General features: G+C 43.3%; 1 protein-coding gene across 1 annotated transcript; it reads right to left on the reverse strand.

The window, feature by feature from the left end:
- Nucleotides 1-374: 374 nt before the first annotated feature.
- On the reverse strand, nt 375-12,511 carry WNT16 (Wnt family member 16). The gene is made up of 4 exons (XM_015628444.3): nt 12,204-12,511; nt 11,873-12,111; nt 9,706-9,986; nt 375-3,111 (listed from the first exon to the last, which is right to left on the reverse strand). The coding sequence occupies exons 1-4, from the start codon at nt 12,287-12,289 to the stop codon at nt 2,647-2,649; spliced, it is 1,071 nt and encodes a 356-aa protein (XP_015483930.1). The 5' UTR covers nt 12,290-12,511; the 3' UTR covers nt 375-2,646.
- Nucleotides 12,512-14,072: the final 1,561 nt, after the last annotated feature.

A 14,072-nucleotide genomic window follows, 5' to 3' on the forward strand; every position in this document is an offset into this window, starting at 1 on the left:
TTTATATCTTAGTTCTCGTAAGTGCCTCAAAAAGACTTAACCCACCATGTAGATAGCTATACCTTGTGTTTTTTAGTATATTAGTTAGTAAAATGAAAAACATCTGTTTATCATCATTTGAAGTATGCAGATATGAAAACAATGTTTCAGGGCATTAGAATATATGTGGAGAGAGGTAGGGTTCAGCACAGAGCACTGTAATAGTCCAACTACATTGCCTGCTATGTAAAATGTATGGAAATCACTCCATCCTTTGGGGAGTTGTTGATCCCTGGAGGCAGACAAAGCAGCTACTTAATTCTCTTTCTCTTGCTGATCTTTAAATCAGTGAACAGGAAAAAAAATAAAAAAACAAAACCAAAACAACTACTAAGTTCAAATAATATTTCAAGGTTATTTAAGTGGTCAAAATTGTATTATCCCAAATATGGTCTCAGCAGAGAGTATGATACTGTTCTGTCTGGACTTTTTTGTCATCTTCCATCCTTGCTGCCAGTCAGTCCTGTGGCACAGCTTGAGGAACCTGTGGGTTTGTTTTCATGTGGAAACAGCCTGGGGTCACAACTTTCTTTTCAGGGTCTTCCACCATTATATGTTCTCCCTACCAAGTTTTCACAGAGAAGGTGTTGAAACCTCCTGTGTCAGTGAGGCATGCTGAGCACCCTTCCCAAAGACAGCAGATTTTGTGGTCCCAAGATAATAATTTGGTCAGGCCAATGGAGATGGACTGGCCAATGTGGAGTAAAGGTCCAAATAGCAGATAATGGACTCCACTGTTGCTGAACTGATGTTCCTATGATAATCCACATAAAGGCAATGAAATACCACAACACAGAAGATTTTGTTTCCTTCTTCCTGACCTACACATCCAATAAAGAGTGACAGTTCAGAATCTGGGTACCATCTTTCCAGGAAAAATAACTGACAACTAGGAAATTAATTCTTCAAAGTAACTTTGAAAGCCCCAGCCAAACTGTCCCAAGTTTCTAAAAACTGGCTGTTAGTGTGAAAGAAGAAAAGGGATTGCAAACCCTTCCAAGTTCCCTTGATTTCAGTGGGACAACTTACTGCTGGACCTGGGATTTCAATGTTTGTAAAATGTATTTAAGAGAATAATGAAAAGGAAAGTATGCATAATACTAATTAACTGATCATTTACAAAGTCATAGTGTTTCTCATCAGTGTGTATGAACTGCAATAGTTATAACCACCCTGATGGTAAAAACCCCTAACATTTATGCAGTTCTCTGACTCATTTCCCCCAGCACATGCAAATAAAAATCAATTAAAGGCTACTACAATATCAACAAATATCTAACCAACAAATCTCAAGGGCTGTAGTCTTATCACATTAGTTTTGGAAACCTTTTACATAACTTGCATAATTTAAATATTTACAAAATATAAACTTTCTTGTCTTATCAAAAATAGTTCTTTGCACAATTAAACAACAGTAATCCTTTCACATGATGCTTTTTAAGCCAGGCATTAAATCGCTGCATAAAAATAAACAATCTTTCACAGATGTAAAATAAAATTAAGCCAACATATGGAGACAGAGAAAATGTTATCATTAACAGTTTAAATATTTTAGTGGTGTGAGTCAATCTATAAATTACTTTGTGCATTGAACTTACTGAGGATGCAACCTAATGAAAAATTCTAGCTGCTGATTCTATACAGAAAATATGTTTTAAAAAATCCTTTGCTTTATGGCAGATTCCTTTGGTCTAAATCTCATGTGTTAAATTTTGATAACGATGGTGAACCACCAGTGAGATTGTTGAATGCAGCAGGTTATTGCATAGAATTCAAGAGTGGGGTGACAACCAGCTGACTTACAGAACATGTGCTCAGATACTCGGGAAATGCCTGCAGAGGATTTTATTTCCTTCAAATGTCAAACTGGTCCCTATGCAGACTTATCCCTTGCATGTTTGAAGGACAACATGTTAAAAATCCTGAAATTGCTATTTGGTACCCCATTCACATTCTGCTGCCTCTCTCCCCTGGGCACCACTTGACCCTCCTTTTCCAGCAGACACTGCTGAGCTCTCTGCAGTCACACATGTTCCTCACTTCCCAACACTTTCCTGCACATTATGCAGAAGGCAGTTTTCTGAACGGCTGCAAAGCAAATGCTTTGTGGTCAACAGCTGAACTCCTTCCCTACCTTTGTGGGTTTTTCTGAAGTCTGCAAAAATTAACTATGTAGTGGATCCATCTAGTCCCAGTTTTAAAAGCACAGACATAAGGACTATATCCAATGTGTCTTGCAAACTCTCTTAACTCTTCTGTCTCTGGCTCAATGAGATCTTGATATTTCTCCACTGTACCTACCCACCACATGGATCTTCAGGACACCGTGTCTATTGAACGCTTGAAAAGTTTAGCATCTGTCCCTGTTCATGGAGTAACACGTTCAAATGTGTCATCAGGAGTCCTTTTTTGCTGTCTAAGCTGTCCCTGCATGCAGCCTGGTGTTTGCTCAGCTGTTTCGGTCGCGGCATGCTTGGGCTCCCCGTTGTCCGGCAGTACCTGTTCCCCCTGAGGCCGATCCCTCTGAAATCCCATACGGTAACAGTGATTGCTGCCCCAGTGCACCACACAGCATGGATGGTCTGGCCAGGTTTCCTGTACTTCATCTTACTTGCAGGTGTGTACGTCGGTCATGGTCTCGCACCTCCTGCAGCGCACATAGCAGCACCAGACAAACTTGCACTCGCACCTTTCCACGTGCCTGACGACGTGGGTGTTGTACCCGCGCCCACAGCACAGCAGGTTACAGCCCTCGGGCCCCTGCGAGGTGCGGTTACATTCTCTGCCCTGAGTGCCAGGGATCCCCAGTCTTTGGTCTTCGACGCAGTAATTGGGTGATTTGTTCACATACAGCAGGTCCTCTTTCCCGATTGGTATTTTCCTCTGGCTTTTCTCTTTCCTGCGCAGCTTTTTTTTCAGTCTGTCTGATATTTGTATGCTGTTTTCATACTTGTCCTTTAAAAAGCGGCCAATCTTTTCAAAGGATGACATGGTTTTCCAACAAGTTTTCACAGCACAGGACCCAGAAACACCATGACAACGGCAATCCACAGACATCAGCTTTGCTACAGCCTGAAAGCAAAGGGAGAACAACATTTGGTCTTTCATTCTTCAGGAATGCTGCCTGACATCAGTAACACAGAGGTCTCAAAGTATTTAATATTGCAGCTGCCACTGCCATTTCTGTAACAGGGAAGTCAGAGCATGTGTTAGAAACCAGGTTTCCAGACCTGGACCCCCACTGTGAGAGGCATGATCTTCAGATGTGCTCTTCATTTGCTGTTTGCAATGGGTGTAATGTAGCAATACTGACCACAACAGTGAAAGCTGTGATTTCTGGGTGGCTTTCCGTTCTGGAGGATCCTAAATATCTGAATAACATGTCCTGAGTCACTCCTCCCACTGCTGAAATGCAAAAGGCTCTCATGGGTTAAAGGGTCTAATGGGGAATAGCAGAAAAAGAAAGCAAGGATAGGGCAGGTCAAGGAACCCTTCCTATGCTGGAAGACACTTACCAGGCAAGTAAGTGCCCAGTTAAGTTGCCTTTTTAGGGCACTTTACAGCTACCATGATGATCACTAAACATTCACAGCCCTGTTTGTAACTAAGGCCACAGGAATGGCTGAAGTCACACAACAGTGCCTGGGCAACAAATGTGGCTCTGCAGCCAAAGCAGCACAAGAGGAGGCACCTCAGGGCAAACTGTGGAAAGAGCAGGAGGATGCCCACATCTCTGAACTTCACAGAAAGTCTATCAAAAGGCCCACCATGGTTTGGCAGATGTGTCTTCAGCTCAGTTATTCTGGAATAAATCTCAGGTGCTTCTCACTTATAGTCTTAAACCCTGTTCTTTTAATTTAGACTTAACTAGTTCTAGTATGGGTTTCTAGTGTTTCCTATTTCACACAATTAGGAAGTTACATTCATATTAAATTAAAACTCTCAATGTTCTAGCAAGGTTTACACAGTTATTGACAACACTTAAATACCCTTAATTGAGTTACTTTTCCATGCCCATGGAGAAGCAAGGGCTGGGCTGAACAGTAAAGCTCTGACCAACAATGGGAATCTGAAGCCTGTGTTAAGCTTTTTGTAACACACAACAATTTTGGCACAGTTTATAGGATATCAAGCCTCAAATAACTGGAATCTGTAAACAAGCAGTAACTTCCTTTGTCACATATCTTTATCTAGAGACTGACTCAAACACTCAAGAGACAATCAATACAATACTTCCTTCTCTAACATCTAATAGTCATGGTATAAAATCATACAATTAGTCTTGTGACAACCCTCACATTAGAGTTTGGAAAGGGCACTGAAGAACCACACATGTACAGATGTAGCACAAGATATCATAATTTTTGGTTTGTTTCACATTTGCATTAATGTACCTTCTGAGACATCCTGTAGAATCATATGGGCCATTGGTTAGTAATGTGAAAAGCTCATGTTGCCATCTTACATTTTATTAACTTTTCCCCCCTATTTAATTTCCAAAATCAAAGCAATTGGGAAATTTAACAGTAAGTGTGGATTTTAAATTAACTCACAAGTAAGTTTGTCTGGAAACTTCTCATCAAGGCCAATGCATACTCAAATTAATCCTCTCTGGAGGAACCACTTTTACCAAAACATGGGGAAAACAAAAGAAAACCCAACATCCCAACTACAAGATGTTTATTAAATTTCATCCTAAGCCTTCACTTATCCCTTAGCCTCCACCGATACTAACTGCTGTCAGTCTATATCTTTCTGAAACTGAATTCAAAAAAGAGAAGACAAATATAACATCCTCCTCTGGTTGTACCTGTGAAAGTAGTTTCATTTGTGCCAGTTCCTAAGCCTTGATTCTGCAGTGAGATCTGAGACCTCAAATCCTACTGAGCCCCACTGTCCCTCTGCAGGACCAGAAAAAAACTCAAGTCCCAGGCTCCACATTGGTAGCTCAGGCAGCACAAATTCCACAACCAGCCAAGGAATAGGTCAAATCAAATGAGCTATTTCAAATCTGTGTGCTAAACTGGGACTTTTCATGAGTGTGACTGTGGTCACTGAAGTTGGGGATGAGTCCAGCATGGTTATTCCATTGGTTTCAGTGGGCATTGAGGCCTCCTGCCACATTCTGCCCCAAAGGTACACAATCCTGAGCTGGCATTTGGACAAAATTCTACAAACATTTTAAAAAATACATGATTTAACTGTTTGCTTGGAGTCACATCTTTGGTGAATAAACAGGAATGATTTGTAGGTGGAGGTTACTATGGAAGCCAAATATACAAGACATTCACAAAAAACATTAGCAAGAAAGAGCAGGCATAGGCCCTGACCTAGAACAGCCATTAGCCTTTGCAAATTAAACCTGGAGAAGAGAGGAGATACTTCCACGTGCTGTGGGCTGCTTTTGCAATTGGAGATTTTTCTGCACTACTGGAAGAAAAAAAAAAACATTGCAACAAGCAAACTCTCACCCATGAGCACATACAGACTCTTTTAGTGGCAAATCAACTGCTAGTCAATACTGGTAGATACTTACCATCTCTTCTACACAGACTACTTTCTCTTTAATAGACAGATTTGGCCTTGCTCATATCTCGAGAATCTGTCAATAGTGAAATCACTGGATAGTCATAATATTAATCATTAAGATGTAAGAGTGATTGAGGCACATAAGAATTTAAAATAAAAGGACAAAAAGTCTGCTAGAGGAGAGATGACCTAATAAAAATGTGAAGGAAAAGAGAAACACAATATCAGAAGATAAATTTTGCACACAATTTAAAAATAGAGAGGATTTAATAGTATTTTTCAAATTTTGAATGATAATTTATTTTTGTTGAATAACTAGAATCTCAAAGTAGTTTTAAATCAAATTGTGCTACTAGATTTATAAGGTTACAGATGTAATCCTTGTTTTCACTGCAGTACTTATTAAGGGCTGAAGGATCCAGAAATTATCAGAGGAAGCTCTGGACATGCCTGCTTGGTTCAAAGGGTAAGTTACTTCCACATCTAGATGTGTATAAGAGATAAGGGCTGAAGGATCCAGAAATTATCAGAGGAAGCTCTGGACATGCCTGCTTGGTTCAAAGGGTAAGTTACTTCCATGTGGGCAGGTAGCCCAGCAGATGACACTCAGAGTCATCTGAGGATGAATTAAACAAAAGTAGAGGGAGACCATTTCTAAACAGGAGCAGAAACTGATGTTGAAGTCTTAGACTGATATCAAAATATAAAAATGCAGCATACATTAGCAGTGTGTGGATGAGAAGATGAATGCAGTAACTACAAATGTGATTCAGTGTCTTGCTTTCTAGCTGCTAGGATGGGCAAATTTTCAGCCTGGACTCTAATATACTTTAAGCTGCCAGCACAGGGAGGTGACATTTTGCTTTGCTTGATCACAGAACATGCTGCTGCATCTCAGTCTGCCATGTGAACTTCAATGAAAAAGTTCCCATAATTGAACATCTGGCAAAATTTAGGGATTAGGCATCTTTTTCTGATGTTGCAAACAAACCTAAGATCGTGCCTCTAAAGCCACTCTTCAGGTGTGACACAGCTGCAGCACACACCTGTGTCTCAGCAGTGCCTGCAGAGTTACTGGGACCACGACTTCCAGACTGACTCCACAACCAGTGTTCTGTTCCACACTTCAAATTCATATGGGAATCTATTCAGTTATTCATGGAATAGTGAGAGGATTCCCCCTATGAAACAAAATTCCATGGAGAGCTCCAGAGGAGCACTGTTACAGAAACCTAGGGGATAGACAGATAGATGTGTTGCTCTGAGCAAGTTGTGACAGGTTTTCTTAGGTGGGTTTGGAACTGACTGATAGCCTGTGAGAAACGGTCAGTGTGGAGCTGAGCTGGGTCCACAAGTGTTGTGGACAGCCACAAACCCATCTGAGCAGTTCCTCCTGCCCCTGTTGCCACCACTCAACCTTGGTGGTACAACACGCACAACAAGAGTGCAGGGTTAAGTGATGAACAGGATGAACACCGCTCTTTTTGAAAATTAAACCTGAGAGAAAGATCATTTTTAAACTGTCTTCCTTTCAGAGATCCAATGCAATTAACAGAGGGAGCAGCACAGGGTGGGAACCTGTGGCTGGAACAGACAGAGGAGACAGAAAGCAGAGACTGATTTGCAGCAATGAAGAGTGTCAATGGAATCACAGTTTGCATACCCTCTAATGCCAGTTAATGCTTAACACCTCCAAGTTAAGCTTTCTGTTCGCAGGCACTGTTCTCAGCTGTGAGACAAGGACTGCCAGTAGTTGTTTTGTCATAGGAACCAATGCCTGTAATCAAAAGTCCAATTTCAGCCACTGGTGAAGACAAGCACGTCCTACCAGAGGTGCAGCACTTAAGAACAGCTCTAACTGCTGGTGAGTCTCTTACCAATCCACAAGTATCAGCAAAAACAAATTCTCTGATAAGCCAGGTTTTTCAATGAGAGAACACAAGTCCCACATCAAATAAATTTCCACAAGTGGAAAAGTGAGCAGAATTTTTCCAGCAGTAAAAAAATACTATCGTTAGTATTTTCAATTTTTTTTTTTTTAGGTTTTTTTTATGACTACCATAGTTGACTACTGTGGTACTCAACCCATAGTGCCTGACTCCCCACATCCTTTTGTATAAGGAGCAGAAGAACTCAACTCACATATGGACATCTAAGTACACTGAAAATTGCCATGCTAAAAGATGATGAATCCTTTTCTTGTTACAGAATAAGGATGCAATCTGAATCTTCTGAGTCAGATTAGTGGACAACTCAAAAGACACACAGTTTTAAAATATAAGATTTTTAGATGCTGATATGATAACTATGAAATGTGGAAGTGTAAAATAAGGTTTTGTACTGAAATAGGAGAGAAACAAGAGAATTCTACACATACCAGTCCTGTTACTAACTCCAAACAAACTCAGATGTATTGTCTCTGGAAGACTGCATTTGCAAGACACCAAACCAGGAACATGATAGTATTTATTATAAAAGGTCATAAGAGATCAAAACATCCTTCTTGAAAGCCCCAAAACATGAAGGCAAACATTTTCCAGCATCTCCTAGTTAAGATTTGAAAATACAAAAAAGGAAGAGTTATGCTAACTTTACTTCAGATAATATTGCTGCTAGAAATCCCAAGTACCAACAATAAACATTATTTTCCATTCTGGACAGTGACCAAAATATTTGTTTTGTCCTACATTTTGCCAAGAAATTACAAAATATTTATGCATGGAAGCTGACTATGTATTTCTTCCTTAACTATTTCACTCTACAAATATGATAAACAATACTTTTCTCTTTCCTTAAGGAAATAATCATTTAATCTTCTGTTTCTCTTATTAACATCTCCTACTACAAGATACCAATCACCCTTCCTTGGAGATTATTTAGCTGGCATCTAATTAAATGAATAGTAACTGTTCTCTGCTTTTACTTAGGTTTAAAGTTTGCTTTATCTAATTCTGTTATGAAAAGGGTCTTTGTCACCATGGAATTGATGAATGGTTTGGGTTGGAAGGAACCTGAAAGACTTTCTGCTTTTCCAATTATATAGCTTATATGAAATAACACATATTACCTATAAAAAATTACTTCAAATTAAAGTAATTTTCAGTTATACCATCATGGCTCTTACGATGGCTTACAATAGCTATTCCTTGTCTATGGCAGATAGGAAAGCTGGTTAAGTAAAACCCACTGATCCTGCTTACAGCTACAGGAAATTTTGGAGTCACAATGGAGTCCATCAAAACGTGTAGTCAAAACCAGGTTTTTCCCTTTCTTTTTTTTTTTCCTTTAGCTAAAACTGTGTCACTAAGCAGAACAGATTTAAAGTATTATGGGCCCAGAGAGACCATTAAAGATAAAATCTCCAAGGTAAAGCAGAGAAAGCAATTTAAAGTAAAAATAAGGCTACAAATCTCTGCCATGCCACATGCAAACTCCAAGCACTAGATTACAGGCTCACATCTCCCTGTATAAGTGACTTCTGCCCCCGTTTTACATCCTCTGCAGGACAGGAAGGAGAATCCAATGTCACACACCCAAACACAGAGTCTTCCTCAGCAGCCCTGGGTTGGAAGTTCTTTGGGATGAAAAGAAGCCATCTAAAATCAGTTTCCTTTGATTCCTTCTTTGATGCATGTCCTAACCAATGATCTACTTTGAAGGTATCATTTCTATCCCATATTTTTATAGAAAATATTAACTCTTTATTTCCCCTTTGAACAATGTTAAATTTGCACCCACAGGTGTGGACTGCAGACTGCAGATGAATAATGAAGCCTTCTGTCCAGCTGACCTTCTCATTCAGTATTAGAGAGAATTAAAAATGCAGGTCATGATAGTGACAGAATAATCAGTGACAAAAATCATATCGTATTATGCTGATAACAGGACTATTTCAAATTTGCAACTGAATATCAAATATCTAATTAAGATAAATTTACTACCTAAGCACTACATTTTTGTGGATTTTATTTTAACATACAGAGATTAGTTGGTTAAAACCAGCTCTGATTTTGAGTTTGCACATGTTTCTTTGATCATGTTACTGCTGTTCATGCCAAGAACCCGCCTCCTTTGGCTGATGCCATTTTGCCAATGAAGGTCACCGAGCAGGTGCTGTCACATCTGAATGACACCTACCTGCCTCCCAGCCTCGTTGTTGTGCAGGTTCATCGCCGCCAGTCCGCTCTTGCCTGTTATGTTCTTGAAAGGCAGGTCCAGGAAGGTCCTGCTGAAGGCCATTCCATAGTGGATGTCGTCGGAGCAGCCGCCCCAGTGCCAGCCCTCGCTGGCCGAGCCGCCGTGCCGCAGGGTGACATCGCAGGAGCACTCGGTCATGTTCCCAGCGCTGCACGACCGTGTCACCGAGTGCACCAGCCCCGCCGCCGTCACTGCCGACACGAACGCCGTCTCCTTCGTGCCTGCACGGCAAGGCGTGAAATGTCACCCCGTGACTGCCCCCGATCGCCCTCCTGGCTGGGCTACACACAGGGCCTTTACAAGCCAGAGGATTATTAAAAGAGCACGGTTACAAGTCTAAAGTCATCACGGCCTGGGCTGTAGTGTTAACTTGTTCAAAGCAGTGGATGTTCACACCCCAAAATGACTTCAGGGCCTCCTCATATGACCATGCTATTAATGATGCTGTTTCTCACTACTTGTACCAAGCAATTTTTTGGTAACTTCTTTCTAAATCTGATTAGGGATTTTATTTGCCACGGAAATTTTCAAGCCAAATAATAAATAAAAAATCAAACTCAAAGCTAACCACATTCCAAACCCCTTACTCTCCACTCTGCTTTTCACTATTCATATTGGTTTGAAGAAGAAAAGGTCAGTTTAAACCTCAGAGAATCTGTCATGATCCCAGGTTACTTGGTACAGGGCCAAAACTTACTTCATGCTAAATTTAGCAAACGTTAGCATTCTTCTAATTCACAAAGGCTTCAAAGAGCCCTAAAAATCTTAAACCAGGCAGAAATCGGGATGGCACAAAGATCTTTAGGCCATGTGCTTTTCCTAGAATAAGCTGGCATGGGAAGGACAGCAGCACGAAAGGCCTTTCCTTGTTACACTATGTCTCAGAGGAATCATGGAGGGACCAGCCTGGGCTTCTTGTGCCTGTCCCATTCTCTGAAACTTCTGGCATAATGTAGCACACAGCTTTAGACTGTGTTAAGCAGAGCATACTCTAAGCAAATTGAAATTGAGTATCAGTGAGTGGTCAATAAATGTAGCTGAAATTTTACTGAAATGGGCCAATTTTCACTGATGTGAAAATTATTTATTTCCAGTCTCCAAAGCTCCTGCTCGTGGGAAGAAAAATTCCTGTTTGTTTCTCATGTTTGTATTAGTCTGTGGTGGTGGTACCATCATAAAGGGCTTCCACAGTACATGCCAGTGAAGCTTTGTGGGTGAATAGTGGCACTCATTTATGGGTCTTCAGGAACAGTCCTTCCTGTTGAACAGAAGGACTAACACACATATGGCTCCACACAGCAGGGAAAACTCTCATTTTCTTTTTTTCCCCTTTCCTTTCTGGGATATGCATCGCTTTTTTTGTTTCCATGATTAAAGCTTAGGGACTTTAGCCTCTTTTAGTACAAAGTGAAGATTGCATGAACACAAAGCAAGTACCCCAATACTTAAAAATGCGTCTACCATACATTCAGTTACCAGGAAGCTAAAAAAAAAAAAAATGTTACAGGATCCTTGCAACTTGCAGGAAATCTTTTGTGCAACATCTCATACAAAAAACCTCATCCTTTTTTCAGGGGAAATTCCAGCAATTTCATAAATATTTTATGCAAAAAAGAAAAAAAAAAAAAAAGCAAGCAGCTTTGGCTTTACTGTGTTGATCAATATCACATAATTGAGAACATATGGTATATTTTAAAGCATTTCACATTGTATTTAGTGCCCTGAACAGACTTTTTTACCTGCAAGTGATCTTTTCGAAATAATATGTCATAGACCCACTTATTTAGTAACTATGACACAAGGGGATAAAACCCAACCTAAGCCTAAGAACAACAGCATTTCAACACAGTTAAGTAGATCTAACCACGGGCAGTGTCATCCACGGACGTACTACGCGAAAATTACAAGAAGCAACAGCAGCATAGCAAAGACAAGGGCAGGTTTCGTCTGCCCGGTGCATTCGGTGTGCCCGCGGCAGCTCCCGGTGCGGCGGCGGGGACCGGCTCTGCCGCCGGGGATCAGGGACGCTCCCCGCGGGCTCCTGGCCACGCACACCCAGGACGGGGCCAGCCCCGTGTCCCTCCCGCCGTGCCTGGAGGTCACTCACCGCTGCTGAGCTGCTGCCCGAGGGCGGCGGGGCCGCGGCGGGCGGCGGGCGGCGAGCGGCAGTCCCAGCGCTCGTGTCGGAACTGGCTGCGGCACTCCTGGAGCCCCAGGCGCGCTCCCTCCCGGATCGCGGGCATCAGCTCCGGCTTCTGCTCGCACAGCTCCTGCTGCCGGCGGCTCAGCGGAGGGCTGGCGCAGCCCGGCTTCTCGGGCCCGCCGGCGGCGGCGATGCCCAGCCACCTGCGGAGGCAGCCCCGCGTCAGCGCCGGGCCCCGACGGACACGAGGGCTCCGCGCAGCCCTCCCACCCTGACCCCGAGCCCGGCTACTCACATCCAGGTGCTGGCGGCGGCGGGGCAGAGGGCGAGCAGCAGCCCTGCCCGCAGCAGGCACGGTCCGAGGGGAGCCCCGAGCCCCATGGCAGCCGCATCAAGCCCGGCCCCGGGCGGCGGGGACCGAGGGGACTGTGCCCAGGGACACCCCCCTACTCGGGTTTCTCCTCCTAGAGGGACAGGGGGCAGCTGGCGAGGCGAGCCCGGCCCGTCGGACGGCCCTCCTGGGGAGGCTGGGCCGGCAGGGAGGGCGGCGGGAGGGGACACATCGGGAGCGCTCCGTTCCCGTCAAGGTGAGAAAGTTGGGATTGATGTTTTCCCCGGCTCCTTCCCCGCCAATGCCTCCCCGCCCGTGCATTGGCCGCCCGGGGGCCGGGGCGGGCCGGGGCGGGCCGGGCGGGGGCGAGGTGGGGGCGCAAAACACCGCTCAGCCCCTCAAAACACCGCTCAGCCCCTTAAAATACCGCTCAGCTCCTCAAAACACCGCTCAGCCCCTCAAAACACCGCTCAGCTCCTCAAAATACCGCTCAGCCCCTCAAAACACCGCTCGGCCCCGCAAAACACCGCTCAGCCCCGCAAAACACCCCTCAGCGCCTCAAAACACCGCTCAGCTCGTCAAAACACCCCTCAGCGCCGCAAAACACCGCTCAGCTCCTCAAAATACCGCTCAGCCCCTCAAAACACCCCTCAGCTCCTCAAAACACCGCTCAGCTCCTCAAAACACCCCTCAGCCCCTCAAAACACCCCTCCACACGGTCCCGCACGGCCGCACCTCTGCGGCGCTGCCTCCCGGGCTGCGAGGGGTGCAAGGGGTCCGGGCACGGCAGAGCAGAGCTGAGGGCAAAGGAACCCGTAGGTCTGCAGTGATTTAATCCACAGAAATGAGAGAGATGTTAATACATCCTAACATTCCCTACACTTTTTATTCATATTTTCTAATGCTTTAGCAGCATTCACTGAGTCAGCATCAGTATTCATTAGGCCAACATTTGTTCATTCCTGCTAACTTCAGTGAGACAGTCTTATCAGCTGCTACCTCGATTGCTAGTCCTTAGTTACACATTAAAAGCCAATGAGTCAGCTAGCACCTGATGGAGAGCTGGCATTGGCACTCTGGACTTTCAAGTCCTCTTTGATCACAATATATTGCTGCTTCTTTCTGTGTAAGCAAAACACCTGCACTAAAAATAATCTGGATAAAATGACAGATCTGTAAAACTTTGATTTGACACTGTTGTAAATTAGTGAAACAGCTCTTGTGGACTGACAATAGCTCTAAGTGAAGAACACAATAAATCATCTCAATGACAAATGAACATTTTTAAGAGTACAACATGTTGAGAAATAATCACGTAGATATGCTGTTTTCCTTGCGTTTTCCCCCCCTGAATGTGCAGAGATGTTTTAAGAGCACAGTCTGTGATCTATTTAGATCTATAAAATGGTGCCTCATTCCTACTTCATGCTTATGTGTCTGCTCTCAAAGTGTCTCCAAAGCATAATCAACTCTGGGCAGATTGCTAATGACCCCACTAGTTATTTAAAACCTTCAATACAACTTTGTTTTCTCTGTTTTGTACTGAATTTTAGTCTAGAGAACATCTGCTTGTGGTTGCAGAGGAACTCAGAGGAACTCAGACCAGAGTGAGGGACATTGGAACACAGGGAGCCAGCCATGAAACAGGCCTGAACCAGCCAAAATGTGTGGGCTTTGTCAGAGAATTATCTAATTATTTCAGGACACACGGTTCATTTTATCCTCTTTGCTGCTTCCTGGCTCCATCTTCTAAAGTTAATTCAAAGCCTTGGTCTAGCAGACATGGATTCCTTATGTGCTGCTTTATCTGCTCTGTGAGTTTATCATCCACTC

Source organism: Parus major, chromosome 1A (assembly GCF_001522545.3).
Source record: "Parus major isolate Abel chromosome 1A, Parus_major1.1, whole genome shotgun sequence".
Taxonomy (NCBI): domain Eukaryota; kingdom Metazoa; phylum Chordata; class Aves; order Passeriformes; family Paridae; genus Parus; species Parus major.

Coding starts and splice junctions, on each gene's coding strand:
- WNT16 (XM_015628444.3), bottom strand. CDS start 12,289: ATGGGGCTCGGGGCTCCCCTCGGACCGTGCCTGCTGCGGGCAGGGCTG. Junction 12,112..12,203: donor GCCGCCGCCAGCACCTGGAT/GTGAGTAGCCGG, acceptor CTGCCTCCGCAG/GTGGCTGGGCATCGCCGCCG. Junction 3,112..9,705: donor ACAACGAGGCTGGGAGGCAG/GTAGGTGTCATT, acceptor CTTTGCTTTCAG/GCTGTAGCAAAGCTGATGTC.